Source organism: Scyliorhinus torazame, chromosome 5 (assembly GCF_047496885.1).
Source record: "Scyliorhinus torazame isolate Kashiwa2021f chromosome 5, sScyTor2.1, whole genome shotgun sequence".
Classification (NCBI taxonomy): domain Eukaryota; kingdom Metazoa; phylum Chordata; class Chondrichthyes; order Carcharhiniformes; family Scyliorhinidae; genus Scyliorhinus; species Scyliorhinus torazame.
The window spans coordinates 84504858-84528091 of NC_092711.1; the positions used below are offsets into that span (position 1 = coordinate 84504858).

The 23234-nt window shown below is 47.0% G+C and overlaps 2 protein-coding genes across 4 annotated transcripts in view; one reads left to right on the plus strand and one right to left on the minus strand.

Moving 5' to 3' along the window:
- The window catches only part of LOC140418722 (uncharacterized), a 402445-nt gene that overhangs the window by 52833 nt on the left and 326378 nt on the right, over positions 1-23234 (minus strand). The window lies entirely within an intron of this gene.
- On the plus strand, positions 1470-21530 carry LOC140418729 (uncharacterized). 3 transcript variants are annotated; one of them, XR_011945304.1, is made up of 3 exons: positions 1470-1645; positions 10374-11045; positions 21384-21530. XR_011945304.1 is itself a non-coding variant. In XM_072502326.1 (2 exons), the coding sequence occupies exon 2, from the start codon at positions 11058-11060 to the stop codon at positions 12042-12044; it is 987 nt and encodes a 328-aa protein (XP_072358427.1). In that variant the 5' UTR covers positions 1470-1645; positions 10374-11057; the 3' UTR covers positions 12045-14115. The 3 variants fall into 3 exon arrangements, 2 of the variants coding, with proteins under 2 accessions (XP_072358427.1, XP_072358428.1); XM_072502326.1 differs by lacking the exon at positions 21384-21530 and having other exon boundaries at positions 10374-14115; XM_072502327.1 differs by lacking the exon at positions 21384-21530 and having other exon boundaries at positions 1470-1586; positions 10374-14115.

Here is a 23234-nt window from a genome sequence, read left to right on the forward strand (position 1 = left end):
CATTCTGGTGCCTGTTTGGGTACACAGAGGGAGAATTCAGAAAGTCCATATTACCTAACCGCACGTTTCGGGACTTGTGGGAGGAAACCGGAGCACCCAGAGGAAAACCCACGCAGACACGGGGAGAACGTGCAGACTCCACACAGACAGTGACCCAAGCTGGGAATCGAAACTGGGACCCTGGAGCTGTGAAGCAACAGTGCTATACACTGTGCTACTGTGCCGCCCATCCCACCCAGCGACAATGCACTGTTTTATCCAGACCCAAGAGTAGATTCAAGATGTCACGTTCGGCACAAGGATACTAGATATTACAGACTGTAAGATCCACAAACTCTGCCAAGATGGCTGCAACTTAACATGTTATTATGGACATTAAACTGTGGGCAACATTCGATTCTGTGACCAATATTTAGTTAAACACGGACCTAAATAAGGAAACTTTGCAGCCACATGTGAAGTTTAAATGTCTCGTTGTGTCAGGATGAACCAGCATTTGAGGAATATGAAATCTCTGGACTGTTGGTCTCCAAGTGTCCTATTGAACACAGGAGAATGAGCTCGAATTGGGGCAGAGATAAGCGTGAGTGAGCATCGTAAACTGCTATTGTATCGGAGTGTTCTGGGTCTGAGTTTTAACCCTGCAGTTAATTGTCAGGGATGCAGTATAATAAACCCTGAACAAAGCAAATGTGTGTGTGAGAAGCATCTGAAGCACCAGGAACCAGCTGAAACAGCAGAGCTGAATGTTTTCCAGTGCAGCCACAGTACTGAACATATTCCAGCTTCCAAGTCCACCTGAGAACCAACCTCCTGCCGATTCATCTACAGAAAGCTTCAGAGACTCGTGAGAATTATTCGTTTCTAAAAATGCTTCACTCCAACTAAAGGATTAGTTCAACAAGAAGACAACAGACCTGCAGCGATATAAAGATTGCAGTCTACATTCCATTTTCATCATTACAGCTTCAACTTGATCTGTACCTAATTTCTGTTATGTGTCAGTGAGTGTGAAAGAGACGAGGAGCTGAGATGTTCAAACATCCAGGGAAATAGTGTGATAATAAATAAACTTTATTCCTTTAAAAATCACCAGTCAGCCTGCTGCTGAAATGTATTTTAAATAAAGAAATATCACACTGAGGGTAAGAAAATATCACATAAACATCCTGATAATGAACTGGAAAGGACCACTAAATGTAATCAAACGCTGTGTAACCCCCTTCAGGTAACTATACAGAGGCTGCAGCCTCTCACACTGAATGTCTACGTGATCTACAGGCACCTCCAGGCCACAAACATCAGCTTCAGCCTGGGAGTGGGTGAAACATTTAAAAAACTGGTTGCCTTTTACCAGATCACCGGGCACGAGGACCCGGCTGGGAACAGAAACTTTCAGGCCCCGCCCACTCGCTGTTGCATCACCAATACGCCAGCGCATGCGCTCTGCTTCCCCAAGATTGCGGCTGTGAACCAGGGCCTGGTCCCGGGAGAGAGCTGACCGGCGGTGATGTGACCTGAGGATCACCACACCTCAGGCAAGGGGCCAGGTTGGGAAGGCGGTGCCTTCAGGAATAACTGGGAAGGTGATGTTTGGTCAGTTGCTGCAGTCTGTGTAGTGAAGGTGCTGTCACAGTGGTGTGAGGTGAGGAAGTACAGGATTATCACCCAGCAATGATCAATTAAGGGGAATGTAAATCCAGCTCAGGCTGCTTTCAGATTGGAAAGGGAGCTATGGTGTGTCCTCAGAGCTGGTGAATGTTGGGGCTTTGGCACGTTCTCTATAAATTCATTCCCTCCCTCCCTCTACCACCTCTATCTTTAAAGTCGTAGAATTTTACAGCACGGAAAGAGGCCTTTCGGCCCATTCACAATAATCATTATTATTGTCACAAGAAGGCTTACATTAACACTGCAATGAAGTTACTATCAAAATCCCTGAGTTGCCACATTCCGACACCAGTTCGGATGCACTGAGGAATAATTCAGAATGTCCAATTCACCTAAGAAGCTCGTCTTTCGGTACTTGTGGGAGGAAACCCACGCAGACACGGGCAGAATGTGCAGACTCCGCACAGACAATGACCCAAGCCAGGAATCAAACCCAGGTCCCTGGCGCTGTGAAGCAGCAGTGCTAACCACTATACTATTGTGCCGCCCATAAGATTATTAGATTAGTAGGTCTGCATGAATTGTGTCCCAGGATGCTGTGGTAGGCAAGGGAGGAGATTTCAGTGGCTCTGACTCAAACTTTTAATTTCTGGCCATGAGGGGAGTTGCCAGGTGACTTGAGAACAGCTAATGTGGTCCTATTATTTAAGAAAGGTTGTAGAGATAAGCCAGGGAACTGCAGTCCAGTGAGTCTTACATCAGTGGTAGGGAAACTATTGGAGAAAGTTCTGATGGACTCTATTTCCACTTGGAGAGGTTTGATCAGGAATAGTCAGCATGACTTTGTCAGAGGGAGGTCATGCCTAACAAATTTGATTGCATTTTTTGAGCATGTGACCAGGTGTGTAGATGGAGTTGTGCAGTTGATGTAGTTTACATGGATTTCAATAAAGCTTTTGACAAGATCCCACATGGAAGACTTGCGGATAACTCAAAGATTGGTCAGATGGTTAACAGTGAGGTTGAGTGTCTTGGGTTACAGAAAGATATAGACGGAATGGTCAAATGGGCAGAAAAAGTGAACTGACACACTTTGGAAGGGGTAATGTGACCAGGAAGTATTCAATGAACAGCATGACACTGGGAAGTTCTGAGCAACAAAGGGACCTTGGCGTGTTTGTCCAGAGATCTCTGAACATGGAAGGGCAGGTTAATAGGGTGGTGAAAAAGACACATGGGACATTACTGTTCGCATTTCTGGTTGCCACATTATAAGAACTAGAAGCAGGAGTAGGTCATCTGGCCCCTCGAACCTGCTCCACCATTCAATGAGATCATGGCTGATCTTTTGTGGACTCAGCTCCACTTTCCGGCCCGAACACCATAACCCATAATCCCTTTATTCTTCAAAAAACTATCTATCTTTATTTTAAAAACATTTAATGATGGAACCTCTACTGCTTCACTGGGCAAGGAATTCCATAGATTCACAGACCCTAGCCCATTCACAACCCTTTGGGTGAAGAAGTTCCTCCTAAACTCAGTCCTAAATCTACTTCCCCTTATTTTGAGGCTATGCCCCCTAGTTCTGCTTTCACCGCCAGTGTAAACAACCTGCCCACATCTATCCTATCTATTCCCTTCATAATCTTATATGTTTCTATAAGATCCCCCCTCATCCTTCTAAATTCCGAGTACAGTCCCAGTCTACTCAACCTCTCCTCATAATCCAACCCCTTCAGCTCTGGGATTAACCTAGTGAATTTCCTCTGCACACCCTCCAGTGCCAGTACGTCCTTTCTCAAGTAAGGAGACCAAAACTGAACACAATACTCCAGGTGTGGCCTCACTAACACCTTATACAATTGCAGCATAACCTCCCTAGTCTTAAACTCCATCCCTCTAGCAATGAAGGACAAAATTCCATTTGCCTTCTTAATCACCTGTTGCACCTGTAAACCAACTTTTTGCGACTCATGCACTAGCACACCCAGGTCTCGCTGCACAGCAGCATGTTTTAATATTTTATCATTTAAATAATAATCCCTTTTGCTGTTGTTCCTACCAAAATGGATAACCTCACATTTGTCAACATTGTATTCCATCTGCCAGACCCCAACCCATTCACTTAGCCTATCCAAATCCCTATACAGATTTCCAGTATCCTCTGCACTTTTTGCTTTACCACTTCTCTTAGTGTAGTCTGCAAACTTGGACACATTGCCCTTGGTCCCCAACTCCAAATCATCTATGTAAATTGTGAACAGTTGTGGGCCCAACACTGATCCCTGAAGGACACCACTAGCTACTATTTGCCACCCGAGAAACACCCATTAATCCCCACTCTTTGCTTTCTATTAATTAACCAATCCTCTATCCATGCTACTACTTTCCCTATAATGCCATGCATCTTTATCTTATGCAGCAAACTTTTGTGTGGCACCTTGTCAAAGGCTTTCTGGAAATCCAGATGTACCACATCCATTGGCTCCCCGTTATCTACCGCACTGGTAATGTACTCAAAAAAACTCCGCTAAATTAGTTAGGCACGACCTGCCCTTTATGAACCCATGCTGCGTCTGCCCAATGGGACAATTATAAGAAGGATATGATTGGAGAGGGTGCAGAGGAGATTCACCAGGATGTTGCCCGGGATGGAACATTTATGAAGAGAGGTTGGATAGAACAAACAAAGAACAAAGAAAGTTACAGCACAGGAACAGGCCCTTCGGCCTTCTCAAACCTGCACTGATCATGCTGCCCGTCTAATCTAAAACCTTCTACTCTTCTGGGGTCCCCCATCCTATTCATCTATTTGTCAAGGCGTCCCTTAAATGCCACTGTTATACCTGCTTCCACCACCACCTCTGGCAGTGAGTTCCAGGCACGCACTACCCTCTGTGTAAAAGAATTTCCCTCCTACATCTCTAAACTTTGCCCCTCTCACCTTAAACCTGTGTGCCCCAGTAATTGACTCTTCCACCCTGGAAAAATGTTTCTGACCATCCTCTCTGTTCATGCCCCTCATAATTTTGTCGACATCTGTCAGGTCACCCCTCAACCTCCGTCGTTCCAGTGAGATCAAACTAAGTTTCTCCAACCTCTCCTCATAGCTAATGCCCTCCATACCAGGCAACATCCTGGTAAATCTTTTCTGTTTCCTCTCCAAAGTCTCCACATCTTTCTGGTAGTGTGGCGACCAGAATTGAACACTATATTCCAAGTGTGGCCTAACTAAGGTTCTGTAAAGCTGCAACATGACTTTTCAATTTTTAAACTCAATGCCCCGGCCGATGAAGGCAAGCATGCCGTATGCCTTCTTGACTACCTTCTCCACTTGCGATGCCATCCTCTTAATGGTTCTGCCATTTGCTGTATCTTTCCCTACTGTATTAGACCTTCCAGAATGCGTTACCTCACATTTGGCTGGATTAAACTCCATCTGCCATCTCTCTGCCCAAGTCTCCGACCGATTTCTATCTTGCAGCATCCTCTGACGGTCCACATCACTATCCGCAATTCCACTAACCTTTGTGTTGCCTGCAAACTTAGCAATCAAACCAGTTACATTTTCCTCCAAATCACTCATATATCCTACAAACAGCACAGGTCACAGCAGTGATCCCCACGAAACACCACTAGTCACAGCCTTCCACTGCTACCCTCAGTCTTCTATGACCGAGCCAATCCTGTATCTATCTTACCAGTTCAGCTCTGATCCTGTGTGACTTCACCTTCTGTACCAGTCTGCCAAGGGGCTTACTACCTTCATCAATCATCTTCGTCACTCCCTCAAAAAACTCTATCAAGTTAATGAGACACTACCTCCTCTTCACAAAACCGTGCTGCCTATCACTAATACGTCCACTTGCTTCGAAATGGCAGCAAATCCTGTCTCGAAGAATCCTCTCCAATAATTTCCCTACCACTAATGTAAAGTTCACCGGCTTGTAATTTTCTGGATTATCCTGCATTTTTCTTTTAATTTTCTGGGTTATCCTTAGGCTTGGATTGTTTTCATTGGAGCCGAGAAGGGGGCCGTTGCATGTGTGTGTGTGGGGGGGTTGTGGTGGGGGAGGTTGGGGGGTTGTGGTGGGGGGGGGGGGGGGTTGGGGTTGTGGGGGGGGCTGCTGATTGAGGTGTACAGAATTATTAGGGGCTTGGACAGGGTGGATAGGGAGCAGCTGTTCCCCTCAGTTAAGATCAGTCACGAGGGACACAAGTTCAAGATGAGGGGAGAAGGTTTAGGGGGGTTTTGAGGAAAAGCCTTGTTACCCAGAGGGTGGTTTGGAACCCACTGCCTGGGAGGGTGGGAGAAGCGGGTTGCCTCACATCCTTTAAACACTTGGCACGTCATAACATTCAAGGCTATTGGCCAAGTCCCGGCAAATGGGAATAGATAGGTAGGTCAGGTCCTTTTCACGTGTCGGTGGCCATTCAGACTCAATGGGCCGAAGGGCCTCTTCACTGTTGCTGATGATACAAAGTTCGGTGGCATCGCAGACAGACTAGATGATGGCATAAAATTGTAAGAAGATATTGACAGACTCGGTGAATAGGCAAATTTGTGGCAAATGGAATTCAAAGTAAACAAGTGTGAGGTTATACATTTTGGACCAAAAAAGAATAGAAAAGAGTACTTTCTAAATGGAAAGAGGTTCGGTCCAGTGGATGTCCAAGCTGCAAACCATTCCTCCAGATCCTTGCCCTTCATGGATTTAATGAAGGCCAAGGCAATAGTTGGATTATTGAAAGACTTGACCGAGTTGTTGGATACCATTTTTCGGGAGCAGGATAAAGCCTGACGTAATTCACTCCCCACAGCCTTGAGCTGCCTTTGAACTTCATCGAAGTCTCGAAGCTTCGGTGTTGCTGCCGAAAAGTCCTGAATCCTCACTCCCTCCTGGGGCCAGGTGCCACCTCACCGTACCCGTCTCCAGGACCTTCTTTCAAGTTGTGGAAGCGAATGATTACAGGCCTGCGATGAAAACTATCCCTCAGCCTCAGAGATGCACCCTTTCTAATTTGAAATGCCCAGGCTTCAAATCCAGTTGCGAAAACGTGGCAGTCGGTCCTTAAAGAACCTCACGGGAGCCTTACCCTCCACACTGAATGGACAGAAAATAACAATTTATGGGCGGCATGGTAGCATAGTGGTTAGCACAGTTGCTTCACAGCTCCAGGGTCCCAGGTTCGATTCCCGGCTTGGGTCACTATCTGTGCAGAGTCTGCACGTTCTCTCCTGTCTGCGTGGGTTTACTCCGGGCTCTCCAGTTTCCTCCCACAGTCCAAAGATGTGCAGGTTAGGTGGATTAGCCACGATAAATTGTCCTTCGTGTCCAAATAAAAGGTTAGGTGGGGTAACTGGGTTCCGGGGATGGGGTGGAAGTATGGGCTTGGCTGGGGTGCTGTTTCCAAGGCACAGACCCGATGGGCCGAGTGGCCTCTTTCTGCACTGTAAATTCTATGATGACCATCTGACAGACCAATGACTTGGATGTTCTTTCTGTGACCCTCAGTTCTCCAAATCCTCCAGGACCTCCGCCAGCCACTCGGCTGGTTTTCAAAGGATTGAATTCTTAGGCGGGATTCTCCACCCCCACGGCGAAGTGGCCGCGCCGTTGTGAACACCGTCGAGGTTCACAACGGCGCGGAATGGCCCCGGTCCCGACCGATTCAGGCCCTGACAATGGCCAGTATCGGGGCCGCGTCGTCTACCCGCGTCAGGCCTTGTCGCCCGCATAAAAACGGCGCCGCATAGATGACGCGGCCGGCGCCGCATAACGGACGTCATCCGCGCATGCGCGGGTTGGTCAGCGCCAACCCGTGCATGCGTGGTTGCCGTCCTCTCTAAGTCCGCCCCTCAAGAAGATGGCGGACGGATCTTGCGGGGCCGCAGAAGGAAGGAGGTCCTCCTTCAGAGAGGACGGCCCGAAGATCGGTGGGCACCGATTGCGGGCCACCCCACATCTGAGGTACGCCCCGGTACAGGATCCCCCCTCGCCCCCCCGCAGGCCGACCCCCCCAGCGTTCACACACCGCCCACGACTGCAGCGACCAGGTGTGGACGGCGCCGGGGGGAACCCGCCGTTTTGGCCTGGCCGCCCGGCCCATCCGGGCCTCAGAATAGCGGGGGTGCCGGAGAATCGCCATTTTGGGTGTCTCCGGCGATTCTCCGGCCTGCGGCCCGCGAAACTCGACCGGGCCATTCCTGCTGCTTGGGAGGAATTTTGGCGGCCCAGGCGATTCTCCCAAACGGCGTGGGAGTGGAGAATCGCGCCCCTTGTCTCCGTCGAGGAGGCATCTTGCTGAATGTTCAGTATTCTCTCCTCCGGATCATCGAGCCTCTCATGGCGTTTTGTAGCTGGTCCTCATGAGGACACAGATATTGAGTCAGCACACTCCATCTCTGGTCAATAACACGGATAATGTCGGCAGTCATCATTTTCACCGCCTCCCAGAGAGCGGGGTCGAGAGACCTCCTGAGGGTCAGGCCGCCATGTTGAAAAGGCGGCTCCTTTTCCGCTGAATCCACCTGCGCTGTTTTATCGGCGCATTTCTTGACTCTTTTTGGCATAATCCTACCAAACTGAACCCTGGCGTCTTCCAGGGACTTGATCACAATATTAATTCAAGGATTAGGTAGGTGGGTGCCGGGCAATCAGGTAAGTGACAGATTATAGGTGAGTGGTGCCAGAACCTGCGGAATAACAGCTACTCCCGCACCCATATCACAAACCCGACATCCCCCCCCACAGACAGACTTTTGATTGATGAGGGTTATGTGGAACTGGCAGGTAAATGGAGAGAACGCTGAGATGAGGAGGGATTTCTTTACTCGAGGATGTGGTGAAGCTTTGGAATTCTGTACCCCAGAGGATTTACAGTGCAGAAGGAGGCCATTTGGCCCATTGACTCTGCACCGCCCTTGGAAAGAGCACCCTACTTAAGCCCACACCTCCACCTATCCCCGTAACCCAATAACCCCATCTAACCTTTTTCACACTAAGGGCAATTTAGCATGGCCAATCCACCTAACCTGCACATCTTTGGACCATGGGAGCAAACCGGAGCACCCGGAGGAAACCCACACAGACACAGAGAGAACGTGCAGACTCTGCACAGACAGTGACCCAAGCCGGGAATCAAACCTGCAACCCTGGAGCTGTGAAGCTACAGTGCTAACCACTGTGATATGGGGGATAGTGTGGGAAAACAGTGCTGAACTTGGTCAGCCAATGATCCCATTGAATGGTTCAGGCTCGATGGTCCGAATGGCCGATTGCAGCTCATATTTGTTGTGATCTCCTGGATAGGAAGCTGTGAGCTGAGCTTGGATCTGTGTAGGAATCTGTAATTGATGGGATCTTAACCTGTCGAACTACGCCAAGTTTGGGGGAAGTTTAGTTGATGAATCAAAGTCCTGGCGCAATACGACAAGTTGTAAGATTTGTAATATTTTTGGACTATGCCAAGTTGTTCGATTCCTTGTATTATTCGACTGTGTAAAGTTGAAGGAATTTATATTATCTCTGCTATTCGGTTCCCAGTAGCACTTTGCGAATACTGGGACTCAGCAGAAACTTCAGTCAAACTTCTCAGGTGCCAAAAAGAATTGTTTTATTTGTAGTCGCTTGTTTACAATTTGAAAGTCATTTAAAAGGCAATTCGAAGCTTTCAGAGAATTACAGGCATTATCTCTTTTGCTTAGGCAGACAGCTCGAAAGTAACTTTTAAACGGTCAAAGTCTGGCAATGAAACATGAAAAGAGAGAGAGAGCTAATCTTCAGCTAAACTCAAACTCAAAAGTAGACTAACAGACTGACAGAACCCCCCAAAAGACATCTCACATTAACAGACAGACTATTAAGGACAAAACTGACTAAACTAACAGAAAGACAACACAACACAAAGACACTACAGAAAGACACACTGACAGAATCAAAGACAGAAATTAAGGACAGACAACACCCAAAAGACAACATCCAAAAATGGCGGGGGGAAACTTTTCAGTTATACACTTTCATATCTGTCTTAAGTCATCTAATCACACCCCAATATAATCCTAATTGGTTTGGGTTAGACTCAAACACATTTGATTTGATGGCAAGCCATCCATCTTCAATGTGCAACATCAGCTTTTTAATTGTTTCATGTCTACATGTTATGGAATGTGATATTCTGCTAATCTTTACCAGTAATAGACTGGTTGTAAACTGGCTTGGCTAATGTAACAATTGAGACTTCATATCGAGAAAGATTGAGTGAAATATATATGATTCAATGCTCTAACAAACTGCATTGGACTCCTGCCACCTCGTTGCCATGGAACTCAATCCTTGTCCTTGACAATTAGCACAAGCAGTGTCAAATTGTCTTGCAACTGTGCTGTTATAATCTATAATGGAATTTTATGCATTTGCCAGAACAACGGACTTCAGTAAAAGTGAATTATGTTGTATAAATGGGTATTTAAAACTGGGGCCTAATATTTATGCTTAAACAGCTATCTTTTACCTATACTAGTTGTATTCGAAATACCTGGCTTCTACAATCTGTCAATCAGCCTGAATTAGCACAATCAGGAGAATTAGGAGGGTCATTGGATACAGCAGAGTGAGGATGGAGGGAGAGTGTATAGGAGGGAGATTTACAGCTTTCGGGGAATCAGAGAGGAAAAAATGTTCCATAGAAATGAGAATTGTTGTTCTACGTTTCTGTCCTGTACTGTCAGTGATGAATTTTGTAAATTGTTTTTACAGGATATTCCATGAGGAGGAATTACAGACAGAAATCTCAAACATTACGTCTCGATCTGACAGTCACTCGATTCCCTGGAACCTGAATATCATCGGCCTTTGAATCTAGAAGGAGAAATGTTTGCCCGAACTGTCAGCTAAAGATTTCAAACATCAGTGTGACTGGAAAAGCACCGAGACCCACACAACACACATCCAAGTGAGAGAGTTCCAGTGAACTGACTGTGGAAACATCAGTGTGACTGGAAAAGCACCGAGACCCACACAACACACCCGAGAGAGAGAGTTCATAGACTCCCAGAATTTTCAGTGCAGAAGGAGACCGTTTGGCCCATCAAGTCTGCACCATCCCTTGGAAAGATCACCCTGCCTAAGCCCACACCTCCATCCTATCACCGTAACCGAATAACCCCATCCAACCTTTTTCAACACTAAGGGCAATTTATCATGGCCAATCCACCTAACCCGCACATCTTTGGACTGTGGGAGGAAACGGAGCACCCGGAGCAAACCCACGCAGACACGGGGAGAACGTGCAGACAGTTCCAGTGAACTGTCTGAGGAAACCAGTTACACAGCCTGAATAAACATAACATTCACAGCAGGGAGAGGCCATACACGTGTTGTGTCTGTGGAAGAGGCTTCAATTGATCATCCAACCTGGAGAGACACGAGGTAACCCAAATCATGGGGAATCCGTGGATATGTGGGGACTGTGGGAAGGGATTCCAAGCCCCATCTCAGCTGGAGATTCATCGACGCAGTCACACTGGGGAGAGGCCATTCTCCTGCTCTCAGTGTGGGAAGGGATTCATTGATTCATCCACCCTGCGGAAACATCAGCGAGTTCACACTGGGGAGAGGCCGTTCACCTGCTCTCAGTGTGGGAAGGGATTCAGTCAATTATCTAACCTTCAGGCACACCAGCGAGTTCACACTGGGGAGAGGCCATTCACCTGCTCTCAGTGTGGGCAAAGATTCACTCACTTATCCCACCTGCGCACTCACCAGCGAGTTCACACTGGAGAGAGGCCATTCATCTGCTCTCAGTGTGGGAAAGGATTTACTGAGTTATCCGCCCTGCGGAGACACCAGCGAATTCACACTGGGGAGAGGCCATTCACCTGCTCCCAGTGTGGGAAGGGATTCATTGATTCATCCACCCTGCGGATCCATCAGCGAATTCACACTGGGGAGAGGCCATTCACTTGTCCTCAGTGTGGGAAGGGATTCCGTGATTCATCCACCCTGCAGAAACATCAGCAATTTCACACTGGGGAGAGGCCATTCACCTGCTCTCAGTGTGGGAAGGGATTCACTCAGTCATCCGGCTTGCAGTCACACCAGCGAATTCACACTGGGGAGAGGCCATTCACCTGCTCTCAGTGTGGGAAGGGATTCACTCAGTTATCCACCCTGCAGAAACACCAGAGAGTTCACACTGGGGAGAGACCGTTCACCTGCTCTCAGTGTGGGAAGGGATTTACTCAGTTATCCAACCTGCATTCACACCAGCGAGTTCACACTGGAGAGAAGCCATTCACCTTCCCTCAGTGTGGGAAGGGACTCACTCGGTTATCTCACTTGCGGACACACCAGCGAGTTCACGCTGAGGAGAGGTCCTTCACTTCTCAATGTGCGATGGGATTGCATACTTCATCGCACCTGCTGTGATGCCAACAATTTCACAATTGAGTACAGTGGTTGGATTCTGCTGTTACTGTTTCTGCTCTACATCCAGGACTACGTTTTGTTCATTCTGACAGGTAGTCAATGGGGATGGTTGGAGGGTTTCTTTCTGCTGGACTGACCAGTCTCATCATTTTGCCTCCAGTGGGCTGATGCCCTTTGAGCTTTGTAGGTAATACCTGGCTTCAAATTGCACAAGAATCACAGAGTGAAAGGATGTTGGGAAGTGTGAAGATATTTAGTTGCTATTTCTGTTTGGAACCCCCAAAGCATGCCACGTTGCCATGGAGATGGGCCCTGGTGGTTACATGATTCTTTTGTTTAATTTATCTGGGCGTTCCTCACAGAAGAAAACTATCAGGGTGTGAGAGGTATGTTGTCAGAGGTGGTCTGGGAAACTGATTGGTACAGGGAATACCTAATATTTAAGGAATTATTACATATTTATCAGGGGTCAGTTTGCTCAGTTGGTTGGACGACTCTTTGTGATGCAGAGCAAGGCCAACAGTGAGGATTCAACTCCCGTACAGGCTGAGTTTATTCATGAAGGCCCCGCCTTCTCAACCAGGCCCCTCGCCTGAGGTGTGCTGACCCTCAGGTTAAATCACCTCCAGTCAGCTCTCTCTCTGTCAAAGGGGAGCAGCCTATGATCCTCTGGGATTTTTGTGACTTTTAATTTGCATATATACAACAAATATAGATTCTTTTAAGGAACAAAAATCCAACCGGAAACGTGATGCAACCATAGCGAACAAGAAAAGTTAAAGATCCCATGAGCTCCATTAGAATTCAGCAAAGGGGGACCAAGAAACTGATGAGAGCAAACTGGCCAGAAACATAAAAACCGACTGGAAAAGATTCTACAGGAATGTGAAAAGGAAAAGATTAGCAAAGACCAATGTGGGTCCATTCCAGGCAGAGACAGGAGAGTTTATAATGGGGAGTAAGGAAATGGCAGAGAAACTAAACAATGTGTGTCTGTCTTCACAGAGGAAGATACAGAAATTGTCCCCAACACACCAGAGAACCAAGGGACTGGCAGAGATTAGTATTGGTGAAAAAGTAGTACTGGAGAAATTAATGGGACTGAAAGTGAATAAATCCCCAAAAGCTGATGATCCACATCCCAGAGTGGTGAACGAGGTGGCTGTAGAGATCTCTATTCCTCATTCTAAATTCTCCTGACTATCTGGAATGGACAAACCTTTGTCTGAGCCAAACATTTCCTTATTACGTAGCCACAGAAACTTTTACAGTCCATTTTTATGTATTTTGCTAGTTCACATTCTATTCTATTCTCCCTTTTTTACCTCAGTGTCTTGGTCGAAGAACTGAAGTAAATCCTCGGAAATGAATCATCACTTTGGACAGGTTCTGAGACAATTAAGTTTTGACTTCCAGGACAGAGTTACTTAAATCGTGGAGTGTGATTTTAGATTGTGCAAAAAGGCAAAGTTCTAGTTTATAGTTTACTGTGTAGGTTTCCGAGTTAAAGTAGCTTCTAGTTTGTTTGTTGCATTAAAAGTCAGGAAACTTGAAGACCCGTCATGTGATCCTTTAATTTGTGGACTGGGAATTTGATTTTTTCCAAGAAGTTGCTGACCTTTATGGGGGTCCTAATCCGCAAGTTTTGTCTTCCTGTTTGACCCTCGGGCACCTTTCTGTCTCTATTGCTCGTGTCAATGACAGCCAGGTGATGGAGCTGAGGGCTGAATTTAGCTGAGAATAACGGGGCCTGTTCCCCAGTTGGGAAACTGCCATGGGCGTCGCTAATAGCGACAGGAAGCTGCTGGGGGACTGACTGGGAACTGTACCTCCAACCAATCAGGGGTGAGGGTGACCGGGGCTGATGGTGATGTGACCCCCAGGGTTCAGTGCCCCTGTGTCCAAAGCGGGGAGTCATGGGAGCAGGGTACAGAGGAGCCGAAGGGAAACCATTTGGGACCTGAACATTGTGAACATCCTGTTACTCAGGTTGTCTTTGATCCTCAAGTAATTTTCTGTTAGTGTTTTTAACGATGTTCTGTTTCGTCAATAAACTTTTAACAGGAAAATATTTGAATTTGTTGGAATTTTCCTGATTAAATTTGTTCACTTTCGGGAAAGTGGGTGAGAGGGTTTAACAGGCTCTTTAACAGAAAGTGAGTCCCTCTAAAGTAATTGGCAAAGGAGCCAGAGGGGTAGAGGAAATTTGAATTTTCTTTGACAGTGTTTGAAAATGGAGTTCAGGAAGTCAATTGTGACTGACTAATTTATCAAGGTTCTCTGAGGAAGTGACAAGGGATGTCAATAAAGGGGAACCTGTAGATGTGCTTTATCTGGATTTCCAGAAGGTATTTCCCATTGTGCCACATCAAAGGTTATTGCACAAAATAAGAGCTCATGGTGTGGAGTCAACATATCAGCATGGATAGAGGATTGGTTAGCGAACAGGAAGCAGCCAGTAGGTATAAATGGGTCATTTCTGGGTTGGTAAGATGTGACAAGTGGAATGTCACCAGGATCAGTGCTGGGCTCTCACCCATTTACAATCTGTATGAATGTGTTGGATGATGGGATTGAATGTCTGGCGGCTAAATTTTCTGAAGCCTCAACAACAGGTAGGAAAGTAATTTGTGAAGTGGATTTAAGGAGTCTGCAAAGGATACAAATAGGTTAAGTGAGTGGGCAAAAACCAGACAGATGGAGCATAATTTGGGAAAATGTGAATTGTCCACTTTGTCAGGAAGTATTAAATAAAACAATATTATTTAAATGGAGAGAGATGCAGAACTCTGAGTTACAGAGGGATCGGGGGTGCCCGATCCCAAGTTAGTCTGCAGGTACAGCAAGTACAGGAAGGTCAATGGAATATTATTGTTTATTGCAAAGGAAATCTAATATAAATGTAGGGATGTTTTGCTGCAGTTGTATAGAGTCAGAGAGGTTTACAGCATGAAAACAGGCCCTTCGGCCCAACTTGGCCATGCCGCCCAGTTTTTACCACTGAGCTAGTCCCAATTGCCGCATTTGGCCCATATCCCTCTATACCCAGCTTTCCCATAGAACTGTCTAAATGCTTTTTAAAAGACAACATTATACCCGTCTCTACTACTGCCACTGGCAACTCATTCCAGATACACGCCACCCTCTGTGTGAAACAATTGCCCCTTTGAGCCCTTTTGTATCTCCCCTCTTACCGTAAACGTACAGACTAAGATCACTTCTAAGCCTCCTGCACTCCAGGGAAAAAGTCCCAGCTTCTCCTTATAACTAAAACCATCAAGTCCCGGTAGCATCTGAATAAATATTTTCTGCACTATTTCTAGTTTAATAATATCCTCTCGAAAATAGGTTGACCAGAACTGTACACAGTACTCCAAGTGTGGCCTTACTAATATCTTATACAACTTCAGCAAGACGGCCCAACTCCTGTATTCAATGTTCCAGCAAAGATCAGTGGGAGACTAGAGGACTGGGAAATCTTTAGGGGGAACAGAAAGCTACTAAAAAAGCTATAAAGAAGAGTAAGATAGATTATGAGAGTAAACTTGCTCAGAATATAAAAACAGACAGTAAAAGTTTCTACAAATAGACAAAACAAAAAAGAGTGGCTAAGATAAATATTGGTCCTTTAGAGGATGAGAAGGGAGATTTAATAATGGGAGATGAGGAAATGGCTGAGGAACTGAACAGGTTTTTTGGGTCGGTCTTCACAGTGGAAGACACAAATAACATGCCAGTGACTGATGGAAATAAGGCTATGACAGGTGAGGACCTTGAGAGGATTGTTATCAACAAGGAGGTAATGATGGGCAAGCTAATGGGGCTAAAGGTAGACAAGTCTCCTGGACCTGATGGAATGCATCCCAGAGTGCTAAAAGAGATGGCTAGGGAAATTGCAAATGCACTAGTGATAATTTACCAAAATTCACTAGACTCTGGGGTGGTCCCGGCAGATTGGAAATGAGCAAATGTGACACCACTGTTTAAAAAAGGAGGTAGGCTGGAGATGGCGTCCTGTAAGGGAACGAGCCTAAAAACGCTGGTGATGGCGCCGCTACCGTTCTCCCCGAAAAGGTACACCACAAACCCAGTGGTGGTGGCGACCTTGAAGATCTAGGGGCAGTGGAGACGACATAGGGGAGTGACGGGTGCCTCGGTGTGGTCCCCGATAAGGAATAACCATAGGTTCGTCCCGGGGAGGATAGATGGGGGATTTCAATGTTGGCAGCGAGCAGGAATTAGGAAGCTGAAGGACCTGTTTGTGGACGGGACGTTTGCGAGATTGTGAGCATTGGAAGAAAAATATAACTTGCCACCAGGGAATGCTTTCCGATACATGCAAGTGAGGGCGTTTATGAGGCAACAGATAAGGGAATTTCCACGGCTCCCGACGCAAGGGGTCCAGGATAGAGCTTCGGGGGCATGGGTTGGAGAATGTAAAGTGTCTGAAATATACAGGGAGATGAGAGACGAGTGGGAGGCGATGGTAGAGGAGCTGAAGGGAAAATGGGAAGAGGAGCTGGGGGAAGAGATTGAGGAGGGGCTGTGGGCAGGTGCCCTAAGTAGGCTAAATTCCTCGTCCTCGTGTGCCAGGCTTAGCCTGATTCAATTTAAGGTTCTACACAGAGCGCATATGACGGGAGCAAGACTGAGCAGGTTTTTTGGGGTGGAGGACAGGTGTGGGAGGTGCTCGGGAAGCTCGGCGAACCACACTCACATGTTCTGGTCGTGTCCGGCACTGCATGAGTTCTGGGAAGGTGTGGCAAGAGTGAGCTCAAAGGTGGTGGGGGCCCGGGTCAAACCAAGCTGGGGGTTGGCTATATTTGGGGTTGCAGAAGAACCGGGAGTGCAGGAGGCGAGAGAGGCCGACGTCTTGGCCTTTGCGTCCCTAGTAGCCCGGCGAAGGATTCTACTTATGTGGAAAGAAGCGAAGCCCCTGGGCGTGGAGGCCTGGATAAACGACATGGCAGGGTTCATAAGACTGGAACGAATAAAATATGCGTTAAGAGGATCGGCTCGGGTTCACCAGGTGGTGGCAACCGTTCCTTGACTATCTCGCGGAACGATAATGGAAAAACAGAAAAGACAGCAGCAGCAACGTGGGGGGGTGGGGGGGGGGGGGGGTAGTATTATTCTGTGTTTTTGTTTTTTCTTAGTTAATTGTTAATATTTGCTTTTTGTTTATTTTTTTTTCCATCTGTTGTTAGTTTAATATATTATTTAAATAACGTTTAATGTATATTCCTTTATTAAGTTGTAAAAACGGAAAATCTTTGTTTGATAAACTTCAATAAAATATATTTTTTAAAAAGGAGGTAGGCAGAAAGCGGGTAATTATAGACCAGTGAGCTTAACTTCGGTAGTAGGGAAGATGCTGGAATCTATCATCAAGGAAGAAATAGCGAGGCACCCGGATGGAAATTGTCCCATTGGGCAGACGCAGCATGGGTTCATAAAGGGCAGGTCGTGCCTAACTAATTTAGTGGAATTTTTTGAGGACATTAACAGTGCAGTAGATAACGGGGAGCCAATGGATGTGGTATATCTGGATTTCCAGAAAGCCTTTGACAAGGTGCCACACAAAAGGTTACTGCATAAGATAAAGATGCATTGCATTAAGGGGAAAGTAGTAACATGGATAGAGGATTGGTTAATTAATAGAAACCAAAGAGTGGGGATTAATAGGTGTTTCTCTGGTTGGCAATCAGTAGCTAGTGGTGTCCGTCAGGGATCAGTGTTGGGCCCACAACTGTTCACAATTTACATAGATGATTTGGAGTTGGGGACCAAGGGCAATGTGTCCAAGTTTGCAGACGACACTAAGAGAAGTGGTAAAGCAAAAAGTGCAGAGGATACTGGAAGTCTGCAGAGGGATTTGGATAGGCTAAGTGAATGGGCTAGGGTCTGGCAGATGGAATACAATGTTGACAAATGTGAGATTATCCATTTTGGTAGGAATAACAGCAAAAGGAATTATTATTTAAATGATAAAATATTAAAACATGCTGCTGTGCAGCGAGACCTGGGTGTGCTCGTGCATGAGTCGCAAAAAGTTGGTTTACAGGTGCAACAGGTGATTAAGAAGGCAAATGGAATTTTGTCCTTCATTGCTAGAGGGATGGAGTTTAAGACTAGGGAGGTTATGCTGCAATTGTATAAGGTGTTAGTGAGGCCACACCTGGAGTATTGTGTTCAGTTTTGGTCTCCTTACTTGAGAAAGGACGTACTGGCACTGGAGGGTGTGCAGAGGAAATTCACTAGGTTAATCCCAGAGCTGAAGGGGTTGGATTATGAGGAGAGGTTGAGTAGACTGGGACTGTACTCGGAATTTAGAAGGATGAGGGGGGATCTTATAGAAACATATAAGATTATGAAGGGAATAGATAGGATAGATGTGGGCAGGTTGTTTACACTGGCGGGTGAAAGCAGAACTAGGGGGCATAGCCTCAAAATAAGGGGAAGTAGATTTAGGACTGAGTTTAGGAGGAACTTCTTCACCCAAAGGGTTGTGAATGGGCTAGGGTCTGTGAATCTATGGAATTCCTTGCCCAGTGAAGCAGTAGAGGTTCCATCATTAAATGTTTTTAAAATAAAGATAGATAGTTTTTTGAAGAATAAAGGGATTATGGGTTATGGTGTACGGGCCGGAAAGTGGAGCTGAGTCCACAAAAGATCAGCCATGATCTCATTGAATGGTGGAGCAGGCTCGAGGGGCCAGATGGCCTACTCCTGCTCCTAGTTCTTATGTTCTTATGTTCAATGAAACCAAATATGCCGAATGCCATCTTCACCACCCTGTCCACCCGTGACTCCACTTTCAAGGACCTATGAACCTGTACTTGGAGATCTCATTGTTGTATAACTCTCCCCAACTCCCGACCATTAACTGAGTAGGTCCTGCCCCGATTCGATCAACCAAAATGTATCACCTGGCATTTATCTAAATTAAACTCCATCTGCCATTCATTGGCCCACTGGCACAAATGATCAAGATCCCGTTGCAATCCTAGATAACCTTCACTGTCCACTATGCTACAAATCTTGGTATCATCTGCAAACTTACTAACCATGCCTCCTACATTCTCATCCAAATCATTAATATAAACAACAAATGACAGTGGACCCAGCACCGATCACTGAGGCACACCGCTGGTCCCAGGCCTCCAGTTTGAAAAAAAACCCTCTACAACCACCCTGTGTCTTCTGTCGTCAAGCCAATTTTGTATCCAATTGGCAACCTCACCCTGGATTCCGTGAGATTTAACCTTGTGCAAAAAACTACCATGCTGTACCTTGTCAAAGGCCTTGCTAAAGTCCATGTAGACAACGTCAACTGCACTGCCCTGATCTACCATCAAAAAATTCAATCAAATTCGTGAGACATGGGGCAGGATTCTCCGAGCCCCGGGCCGGAGAATCGCCGCAACTGCGCCATGCCACGCCGAGGAGCGGAGAATCGGTGCCATTTGCGCTGATGCGTTTGGCGCGCTGCTGGTCGCGGGCCGCTGTCCACATCTGGGCCGCCGATTCGGCGGCCCGGATAGGCTGAGCGGCAACGACAGAGTCCCGCCGGCGCTGTCCACACCTGCTCACAGCCGGCAGGAACTCTGGTCACTGGGTTGGGGGTTGCGGGGGTGGGGGGAGGCTCCGTTCACGGGGAGAGCCTCCGATGGGGTCTGGCCTGCAATCGGGGCCCACCGATCAGCGGGCTGGCCTCTCCCTCCCCGGGCCTACTTTGTTGCGCACCGGCCCCTGAACCCCTGCACCATGTTATGTAGTGGGCCGGCGCGTTCAGTAAGGCCACTGCGCATGTGCGGGTTGGCGTGGTGCCACTGCGCATGCGCGGGTTGGCGCGGTGCCCAGTTGGCGCCGGGAAGGGAGGCTGGAGCAGCATGAACCACTCCAGCGCCATGCTGGCCCCCTGTGGGGGCCAGAATCGGTAGTCTCTGCGGCCAGTTCACGCCATTGTGAAACACGACGGCTTTTCCGATGGCGTGAACACTCTGCCACAATCTGGGAGAATCCCGCCCATGATTTTCCACTCACAAAGCCATGCTGACTGTCCCTAATCAGTCCTTGCCTCTCTAAATGCCTGTAGATCCTGTCTCTCAGAATACCTTCTGACAACTTATCCACCACAGACGCAAGGCTCACAGGTCTGTAGTTCCCAGGCTTTTCCCTCTGGCCTTTCTTAAACAAAGACACAAGATTTGCTACCCTCCAATCTTCAAGCACCTCACCTGTGGCTGTCGATGATTCAAATATCTCTGCCAGGGGACCCACAATTTCCCCCCTCGCCTCCCACAATGTCCCAGAATACATTTTTTCAGGTCCCGGGGATTTATCTAACTGGATGTGCTTTAAGCTTTATCTAATCCCATTCCCCCCTCCCCACCCTCCCCCTCCACTTTGTGGGTAATCTGCAATCCCAAAACCAAATTTTAACAGTCCCAGCTCCCCATACCTTCCATTCTGTCTCTCCTAGCCTTGGCATCCAGGGATAATTTTGCGAACCTGCCTGTGTATCTGCCCTGGCAGTGTTTGATGATAGAGTGTAACTGGAGCTTTACTCTGTATCTAACCCCGTGTTGTCCCTGTCGTGGGAGTGTTTGATGGGGACAGTGCAGAGGAGGATATACGTTGTATCTAATCTTATGCGAGACCTATCGTGGGAGTGTTTGATGGGGACAGCATCGAGGGAGATTTACTCCGTATCTAACACCATTTTTTAGTAGCCTTGGGAGTCTTTCATGGGGCAATGTAGAGGGAGCTGTGCTGTAACTGATTGGAGAATGGTTCAAGCTGGCACTTGGTACTCAGATTTTCCAGTACAGATACACTTCACTTTAAAAATAACATTTCATTCAGAGATCAGAGAAACCATCACCAGTTCCTCCACTGCACCGCCCCCCCCCCCCCGCCCCCCCCCCCCCCCCCCCCCCGCCCCTCCCCAAAACCTGATCTATTATTCTAACTGCAGAATAACCAATGATTTGTACAGGTTTACATGACCTCTGTCCTTTTGTGCTCCACACCCAGAATTATAAAACCTTGGATCACTTTTTCAACTTGTCCTCCCACATTTAAAAGTTTGTGTATCTGAACTCCTTTTAGGGTTTAGGAGATACTAACCTGGACCTGGAGAAACTCAAGCAGGCGCTTCACTGTTCCCGTAACAGCCTCCCTGAACAGGTGCCGGAATGTGGTGACTAGGGGCTTTTCACAGTAACTTCATTTGAAGCCTACTTGTGACAATAAGCGATTTTCATTTTTTTTCATTGCATTTTCACTGCAGACAGGTCGCCATGGAAACGCTGATCAGACATTCCTTCGCTGCAGACAGGTCGCCGTGGAAACGCTGATAAGAAATTCCTTCACTGCAGACAGATCGCCGTGGAAACGCTGATAAGACATGCCTTTCCACAGAATCGACTCATTGGAAACTCAAATCGGATCGGGGAGAATTAAATTCTAATGTGTGATGTTTATAGCTACAGTAATGGAATTATCAGAAATAATCGAATTAACAGGCAGGGTAGTTTCGGGAAAATGAGGAAATTACTGAAGAAACTTAACTGCTGGGAATCAAGAATGTGTCCTTGTAAATCACAGATTAGAGAAATTCCTGCTGTCTTTTCCTCACTTGCTGTATGAACTGTATTCCGTACTGGGCCCCAAACCTCAGGCAAGATATAATGCACTTGGTAACTGTCCAGTACAGATTGACCATGATGAAGTGAGGCTGGTGACCTGAGTGAATCCCTTCCCACACACGGAGAACATTAATGGTCACTGTTAATGTATCTACTTCCACAACCTCCCCTGGCAATGCGTTCCGGGCACTCACCACCCTCTGCAAAACAAAAAAGACCTGGCTCGCACATCTCTAAACTTTGCCCCATGGACCTTAAACCTATGCCCCCTGGTGACTGGCCCCTCCACACTGGGAAAGAGTGCCTGCCCATGCACTCTATCCATGCCCCTCACAATCTTGTCGACCTCTATCAGGTCACCCCTCAACATCTGTCTTTCGAATAAAAACAGTCCGAGTCTCTTCAGCCTCTGCACATAGCTAGCACCCTCCAGACTATGCAATATCCTGATAAACCTCCTCTGCACCCTCTCCAAAGCCTCCACGTCCTTCTGGTACTGTGGCGACCAGAATTGTGGACAATATTCCAAGTGTCACCTGAACAAGGTTCGATACAACTGTAGTATAACTTGCCAGTTTTTATACTTGATGCCCCGTCCAATGAAGGCAAGCATTCCGTATGCTTTCTTGAGTACCTTGTCCATTTGTGCTGCGAACTTCCAACATCTGTGCACATGCACACACAGATCTCTCTGACTTTCTATATTCCCAGGAGTTTTGCCATTTACGGTATATTTCCCCTCATAATATAATATTCTCCTTAACCAGTAATGCTACTCCCCCACCCCTTTTACATTCCTCTCTATCTCTCCTGAAACATCTATATCCTCCAACGTTATGGGGCTGGTTTAGCACACTGGGCTAAATCGCTGGCTTTGAAAGCAGACCAAGGCAGGCCAGCAGCACGGTTCAATTCCCGTATTAGCCTCCCCAAACAGGCGCCGGAATGTGGTGACTAGGGGCTTTTCACAGTAACTTCATTGAAGTCTACTTGTGACAATAAGCGATTATTAGGGGCTGGTTCAGCACACTGGGCTAAATCGCTGGCTTTTAAAGCAGACCAAGGCAAGCCAGCAGCACGGTTCAATTCTCGTACCTGCCTCCCTGAACAGGCGGTGGAATGTGGCGACTAGGGGCGTTTCACAGTAACTTCATTAGAAGCCTACTTGTGACAATAAGCGATTTTCATTTTTCATTTCAGTTACCAATCCTGCCCTTCCTTTAAACATGTTTCTGTGATAGCCACAACATCGTAATTCCAAGTACTTAAGTGTTCTAAGTTCATCTGCCTTCCCGCTACACTTCTGGCGTTGAAACAAATACACTTCAAACCACTGTGTTTGAGCAGACAGGGTGATGTTGTTCTCTTATTTTTGTTCTCCAATTCCCCTTCAGTTATTACACCTTATACCCCAGCGCTCTGGTTCCCACCCCCCTGCCATACTAGTTTAAATCCTCCCGAGTGACTCTGGCAAATCTCGCAAATTGGTGCCCCTCCAGTTTTGATGCAACACGTCCTTCTTGTACAGGTCACACCT